The 8,303-nt window shown below is 47.1% G+C and overlaps 1 protein-coding gene across 3 annotated transcripts in view; it reads right to left on the reverse strand.

Annotated features, from left to right (window-relative positions):
• Positions 1–334: 334 nt before the first annotated feature.
• Positions 335–8,303, reverse strand: part of trim46b (tripartite motif containing 46b) — a 28,801-nt gene continuing 20,832 nt past the window's right edge. For all 3 annotated transcript variants that reach the window (XM_042075977.1, XM_042075978.1, XM_042075979.1), the window contains 3 exons: positions 6,112–6,341; positions 5,330–5,397; positions 335–4,078 (listed from right to left, as the gene is read on the reverse strand). In XM_042075977.1, coding sequence (XP_041931911.1) covers positions 3,634–4,078; positions 5,330–5,397; positions 6,112–6,341 — 743 coding nt within the window. In that variant the 3' untranslated portion in view covers positions 335–3,633. The remainder of the gene's footprint in view (positions 4,079–5,329; positions 5,398–6,111; positions 6,342–8,303) is intronic.

Raw genomic sequence — 8,303 nt, forward strand, 5'->3', positions numbered from 1 at the left:
TTAGTGGTTGTTTGTAAAGGTGGACGTACCTCACAAGACGAGTGTTTAGAGATTTGGAGCAACGGCATGGTGAGGTCAGCTCTAATAACTTATCTTGAGAGCGACTAAAAACAAGACTTCGTTCAAAATCTTGTTGGCCTTTATGGCATGAATCACACACGACCATTGACGACAACAGGGAGAGTGATCTCACTCTTACGAATGGAATCCAAGATTTTGTCCTCAAAAACACATCCCTCTGTTTAAACTAAAGGAACATATCACACCACATAAAATATAGAATAAAGCACCACGCTTTCTTCCATTTACAGGATTGTTGATTTTTGTTTTTTAATCTTTATGTTAGCCAACTCAATTCAATTCAGTTTAAATTTCACAAACGTTCGTTCTGCCTGCAGGTGTGGTGCACGTGAAACTCGGAAAACGCTACAGTCTAGAGCCATTCCTTGGAAGCACAGCTTGCCAAATTAAAGTCCGACCAGGAGCCCTCTTCCTGACCGGGCCACTCGCTTGAAACAAAACATCAGAGTAGAAGCAATAGCAGCAACATCAGCCAATGAGAAGCAAGACAATTTTGAGAAAGCAAAAAGGGTAAGCCATTTTCTTACACACACTTTCTCTCTCTCTCTCTCTCTCTCTCTCTCTCTCTCTCTCTCTCTCTCTCATTCCCTCACTCACTCAATCACACACACACACACATAACATTAGTATATACGTATTGCATTCCATTTTCCATTTCATTGTCCAACACTTAATCAAATACATGTTTTAGGTCTACAGAAAATGAAGCCCACAATTGATGCATTCATGATCCTTATGGTTTGTTCCTCATTTCCTCCACATATTCCATACATTATATTTCCATAGCCACTCACACACACATACACACACACACACACACACATACACACACAATCAGTCAAACATGCACACATTATGTGCACATGCTACAGTGACATTATAGTGTACGTGAACACAATAATTGCCTTTTGGCATACGTAACGTGTGTGTGTGTGTGTGTGTGTGTATGTTTATGTGTGTGTGTGTGTGTGTGAGTGAGAGAGAGATCTTGCACGTGTCCCTATAGAACTACGCCTACATTACACCCCTATAGACTTATAACTTTTCCGCTCCGCAGATGTGCTCTGTGATGGTGCAGCTGCGACTGAGGAGGAAGTGCTAAGAATAATACAAACCTGTTAAACGCACCGTTAAAAAAAAACAAGGTCCATCCGGCACGCAGGGCCTGGACCGTGACACAGGAATATGGCTTCAATTCAAAGATGAGTCTCTTTAACACCGTAAACCTCACGAGGTGATAAATATGGGAGAGACATAAAGTCGGAGATCAGTGGAGATCATTCGCCACTAAAACGAACTGGCAGGTGAACGTTTTCACTACAAAAATCCTTTATATCATGACGTTGACCTCTGAGAAGCATTTTCTTTGCTCCTAGGAAGAATTTCATTCCAAAGTGAAAGGAGACATTTTCAGTGGTTAAGAATATATGCGCCTCTTGGGCCAACATTTCTCAATATTGCTCATAACATTTTCATAAAGCATTACTCTCTTCTCCTCATCGCTCTTGCACTCCCCCATGAATGAAACATTCATCCAAAAGAGTAAGATTTATTGAATGGCATTGCCGTCCCTTTTCTGCATCCAAACCAGAGCACAGAGCGCATGGCCTTAAGGCTGTGTTTGCAGTCATCATATCTACAGACATATTCCCCCTCTTTCTCGGGCAGACAGACGCTAGAAGAAGGATCAAATGGACGCTCTTGAGGACAGGTCTACAAACCTACTCTCCTCTTTCTCGGGCAGACAGACGCTAGAAGAAGGATCAAATGGACGCTCTTGAGGACAGGTCTACAAACCTACTCTCCTCTTTCTCGGGCAGGCAGACGCTAAAAGGCCAAAAACAGAGGAGAAGGATCAAATGGATGCTCTCAAGGACAGAGCAGGTGGATCGGATTAGCACAGACTAATAAAGTCTCGTTAGCTAGCTGAAGCATGTAGGTAGGTAGCACGCATCTGATTTCGCTGCCCCCCCCCCCCAAAAAAAAAAACGGGATCTGTTGGTTTAGTTAGCTTTGATAATGCTGTCTAAATACATTAGAGGGGGTTAGCTTAGCGAACCCCCTCTGGCCAGGCCAAGCCAGCCTAATGAAGGACAGATGCCTCTCACTCAATCTTGTTATCTGATCTCCTACCAGCCTGATACCAGACCCCACGGAGAGAGAGAGAGAGAGAGACTCGGAGTGGTTGTGAAATGCGGATAGTCTCTTAAGGGTCTCACACGCACACGTCAATAAATAACCCCTACGTCTCCTCCTCTTTAAACGCTTCACTAGTCTTTATACAAACCGCATCAGAACTCATCCGCTAAGAGAATCACCCTGGGAGGATTTCTAAGACGTAATCTAGAAGGCATCCACGTAAGCCAAACTCAGCTTTCTCCAGCAACATTGCCAAAGCCTTGGTTAGGACGAGAAACCCTTATAAGGACTAGTTCAGCACTACTTCACAAAAGAGTTGTCCAAAAGGACAACCTCTAAAACATAATCTAACTGACATCTACATAAGCCAAGCCATCCCTTTTCAATGATTACTATGTGAAGTTTCACAGGGACTGTACACGTCTTAATAAGGACTTTATGAGCATTTCTTAATGCTTACGATTTACACTTGAATCAGAGCATAACTGGTTTAAACAGCTCTCAGGGCCCAGAAAAGCTCTGAAAAGCTCTACGCTGGCATTGTGTTTCTCATGGGGGTGGTGGAGGAGGGGGGGTGACTGTGCAGAGAGCCCATACCATGGCCCACTGCGCTCCAAAGCCCCCACCATCCCCATCACCACGCCATCCAACCCAACCCACCCCATGCCCTGCCAAACTCTATCAAAGACTCCGTCACTAAATACCCACTGTGTTTGCGAGCTCCCCGCTGACTTGGAATACCCACTTCCACTGACATCTGCATGCCAGATCTCTGGGCAGGCCCTTCGCCTAACCTCTTTGGTTGTCATGACAATGGGGGGCTGGGGGATGGAAGGGACGATGCGCGCGCACGTGTGTGTGTGTGTGTGTGTGTGTGTGTGTGGAGGGGATGTGGGGGGGTTGCATGGCAACGACTTGAGGGTAACAGTCAGGAGTTGTTGCATCCTGTTTCCGAAAGGCAGTAATAACAGACCAGGACAAACAGACGAATAGACACTGATAGAGTGGGACAGCGGGTACGGAGATCAAGCGCGAGCTAGGGTCTGACCACAACCAGAACAATGAGGAAAGGAACGGTGATTAATTGCAGAAATCAATGATCTTGCATATATCTACAGACACGTATAGCTGTTCTATTAGACACACTAGGGTCAGTGACACTCTAAATATACATAGGTGTCTTGTTTTTTTTCTTTCAGCGAAACGGCTTCAAAGCGGATTAGTACTAGCGACCACGCTAACTTAATAGAAACAACAACAGAGTAAGAAAGTTAGTTACATTATGCATATTTGTTAGAATAGAAATAAAAACCTATAAAGGAACTATAAAAACAAAAGCACTAAGGCTAGGAAGTTTCTCCTGTCGTAACGAAGAATTAGGTAGATAAGTACAGCAAGTTTCGCAAAACAAATTCACTTATTTATCTTGGTGACGCGGGATTGGATGGTGACCCTTCTCACGGGGGTCTGATCCGCGTTGCGATTGGCTACCAGCTCCTGAAGCTGCAGAGCTCCTCCCCCAATGAAGCAGAAGGCCGGGCACACGGGGGCGGAACAGTCCACAGGCCCCTCCCACAGCGGGCGGAGCGAATGGGCGTCGTAGAAGGTGACCCGTCCCTTCTCGAAGTCCAGACACACGCCGAGCCGAGGCGGGAGCGGGTAGGTGGCGCCGGTGGGTGAAGACGGGCCGTTGCTACTGGAGAGGCCGGAGTCGCGGCCGTTGCTCTGGCAACCATGGTGGGCGCTGGTGTTTGGCGGCAGGTAGATCTTGCCCATGCCCATGGTGAGGAAGGTGAAGGGAGGAGGGGAGTCCAGCGCGTCCTCTCCTCCGCTGTCGTGCCCGCTGTCTGGGTCATAGCTGCAGGGAGGACATGGGAGTTAGACACACACATGCACAACCAATCCGGACACATCAATAATTATGTAGACACACACACACACACACACACACACACACACACACACACGCTAATACTTATGGACACTAACACACATGCACAACCAATACAGACACACCAATAATTATGTAGACACACACACACACACACACACACACACACACACTAGTTGCACTAGTATTTTTATTGACTGTCTATGCACAATTTCAACCACATTTTGCTGCTCTTATTTTTTCATTATTATATGTGCCCTCTTATTTACTTATTTACTTACTTTTTTGTTTACTTGAATGTTATGTTTGTCTGTGGACCTAAATTGGTAAAATATGTCTTGTCTTCACCGTGGGATAGTGAGAAACGTAATTTCGATCTCTTTGTATGTCTGGAACATGTGAAGAAATTGACAATAAAGCTGACTTTGACTTTGACTTTGACTTTGACTTTGACACACACACACACACAATAATACTTATAGAGACTAACACACATGCACAACCAATACAGACACACCAATAATTATGTAGACACACACACACACACACACACACACACACACACAAACACAAACATATGCTCCAAGTCAGCTTTATTGGCCAGGCATTGTTGGTGCGATGCTGCAGCAATTAAACACTGATTACTGTACATAATATATAGATACAGCAAACAAACATCTCTCTCACGCTCTGTCTCTCTCTCAGGCGTACACAGACACACACATAAAATGGATTACAGAATGAAATGCAATAAAAAATATGTTGTACAAACAGTCCAGAGTGTGTGGGATCCTGGGTGCTACACACATGGGACTCATTTATGATTTCAACAGGGTGTTGCCGCATTTTAGTATGTTGTAATCCTGAAATATTTTTCCACTGAAAAATGTTTTATCTGCCGTCGTTTCATGCCTGTTTCTTCCCACCCTCATCTCAATCTCTCCTTATCCAACAAATCCAAATGGCTTTGGAATGTACTCTATCCAAACTCTCCTTCCTCCCTCCCTCCCTCTCTCTCTCTCTCTCTCTCTCTCTCTCTCTCTCTCTCTCGAGCACTCTGTCTCTCCCTCTCTCTCTCTCCCTCTGTCTCTCTCTCTGTCTCTCCCTCCCCCTTCCTCTCCATTCTTTCCTGCTCTCTACCTCCATCATCCTCCCTCTCTCCCTCTCCTTCCTTCCTTCCACCCCCCCCCCCCCCCTCTCTTTCTCTCCTCTCCTCACCGTGGACTAGCCATCTCCTGGGGTAGGTGGAACCATTCCTGCAGTTTCGACTCCAATCCCACTCCAACCTGCGGAGAGAGAGAGAGAGAGAGAGAGAGAGAGAGAGAAAGAAAAGGAGACAGAGAGAGACAGACAAAAAGAGAGAGAGAGAGAGACAGACAGAGAGAGAGAGAGAGAGAGAGAGAGAAAGAAAATGAGACGGAGAGAGACAGACAAAAAGAGAGAGAGAGAGAGACAGACAACGAGAGAGAGAGAGAGAGAGAGAGAGAGAGAATGAGTGGATATTTAAGCGATTGAAAGAGTAAGTAACAGAAAGAGCTAAAAGAAGAGGGAGTGCAAGGGAGAGATGGAAATGGACAGACCAACTAGGGTTTTAAACAATCCAAACCAAATATTTTTCCTCTCCATTTTTGGTGTTGTATCAACGCGAACTGCATACCAGCATTACCGACTATTAGGTCCGACTGTAGGGGTTCCTTCACCTAACATTGTATAAGAGCCCATTCTGGCTGAAATGAGAACCATATGGCAGTATATGAAACATATCTGTATTGGAGACCGCAGTGGGGCAGTACCATGCTGCTGAGTGCCAAGACTCTCACATTTCAACATATTTGCAAAAACTGTCAAATGTGCGTATACAAATGTATGTATTAAACCACCCACATCCCTCTAATGACTTCCCCACAATGTTAACATAACACTCCCACAACCCTCTGCATACCACAGTCTACCCCCCCCCCCCCCCCCCCACCCCCACCCCCTCATGATGGTGGTCTCACCTTCACCAGGTAGGAGCCAGGCTCCACTGAGCATGCCCAGTAGTGTCGTCCCTGCGTGATGGCCACGTCCCCCACCAGAAGGTCGGCGGTCAGGTGACAGGAAGTGAGGGCGCGGTCGGCCGCCTGCAGCAGCGACAGGCCCGGAATGCTCCGCGCACAGCGCTGCTCCTTGCTCACCACCAGGCGGTCGGCGTGGAGACCCCAGCGAGAGTCCAAGTAGAAGTTCAAGACTGGGAGGGTGGAGGGAGGGAGGGAGGGAGGGAGGGAGGGGGGGGTCAGGGGGCAGGTAGGAGAAGATGAGAGAGGCGGGGGGTAGGAGGAGGGCGAGGGGGCAGTGGGCAGGGGGCAGGTGGGAGAGGAAGAGGGGGATGAGGGGGCAGTAACAGAGGGCAGGTCCATTGGGGCAGGGACATTATTGCCAAAGAGAAAAAAAAATGGAAGGGAGGATTAGAAGGAGGAGAGGAAAGAAAGGAGGAAGAGGAGGAGGAGGAGGAGGAGGGGTTGGTTCACTAAGGGAACAACAGGGGGCAACAACAACAGGCCTTTTGGAAACAACATGAGAGCACAGGAAAAGGATCGTTCCCACCGTCTAGTGGCGGCAGGTAAACCACAGGAGGAAGTGGAGAGGAGGAGGGGAGCAGCGGGAGGGGCGAGATGCTCCGAGCGCCTGACCACATCTCTGGGATAAGCCTCATCTCCCAACACTAACCTCCATGTCCCTAAAGTGTGCGTGTGTGAGAGTACTCAAAAAAGGACTGCACTGAGCCAACCTATTTGTGTTTGCAATTGCATACACACAGTTCGGATAGTGTTGCCTGCTACACAGCAGGGGTTATGTCTTTCTACACATTTTGCTGTCCAATACCATATAGCAGTGTTTCTCAAAGTGTGGTCCAGGGACCACTGGTGGTCCGCAAGCTATCCCAAGTGGTCCGCGAGCAGACGTGGTAAAATATAATATAGATGAGTTGTTTGCAATATTGAACCAACTTGTATGTAAATCCAAACAGTTCCGCAACACTGCCCATGTAAACTACACCAATTTAAATCATATGAATCTTCTGACACAATAAGCAAATTGCAAAGGCAATAAGTTTCAGTGAGTAGGCCTATTGTGTAATATACTGTTGAAGTAGATCAACTGTTTTTTTTTTTTTTTAGCTAGGTGGTCCGTGATGTTTTCTCTTTTTTATTATTGGTTAAGTGGTCCTTGGTCTGAAAAAGTTTGAGAAACAGTGCCATATAAGCTCCTACTTTTGTACACTGCAGAGCTCTCTTTATGCTGTTCACAGGCCATCTAGAGCTCTCTTTATGCTGTTCACAGGCCACACCTAGAGCTCTCTTTATGCTGTTCACAGGCCATCTAGAGCTCTCTTTATGCTGTTCACAGGCCATCTAGAGCTCTCTTCATGCTGTTCACAGGCCATCTAGAGCTCTCTTTATGCTGTTCACAGGCCATCTAGAGCTCTCTTTATGCTGTTCACAGGCCATCTAGAGCTCTCTTTATGCTGTTCACAGGCCACACCTAGAGCTCTCTTCATGCTGTTCACAGGCCACACCTAGAGCTCTCTTCATGCTGTTCACAGGCCATCTAGAGCTCTCTTTATGCTGTTCACAGGCCACACCTAGAGCTCTCTTCATGCTGTTCACAGGCCATCTAGAGCTCTCTTTATGCTGTTCACAGGCCACCTAGAGCTCTCTTTATGCTGTTCGCACAGGCCAACTCATGCCTTGGAGAACCTCACAGGGGAGCGTGTTCAACATCATAACACAGTGTGTTAAGAGTGCACACTTTTAATATTGTTTGCACAGACCAACGCAAGACTTGGCCTCAAGGCTCAAGAAGACCGCAGCAGACGATTACATTGCAGCTGTGAATTGTCAACAAATGTAGCCATGAGTAACGTTGCCATATCATGTGCCATGAGTAAATGTAGGCATAAGTGCGCTGGGTGTCAATCACAGGTGCCAGAGGGGCTGATGGGAAATGTAGTAGCAGAGAACAGAGAAGAGAAGAGAGTGAGGACTTAGCTGCAGGAGGTGAAGAGAGGTGGAGAGACCTCCCCCCAGAGGAGGAGAGAGGAAGTGAGGAACGGCACCCTCGTTCTCTTGGAGAAGAGGCGGAGGAGGACGAGAGAGAGCGCGGGATGGCGGAGAGAGGGATGGGAGAGAGAATGGGAGGAAAAAAGGAG

This window comes from Alosa sapidissima, chromosome 21 (genome assembly GCF_018492685.1).
Source record: "Alosa sapidissima isolate fAloSap1 chromosome 21, fAloSap1.pri, whole genome shotgun sequence".
Taxonomy (NCBI): Eukaryota; Metazoa; Chordata; class Actinopteri; order Clupeiformes; family Clupeidae; genus Alosa; species Alosa sapidissima.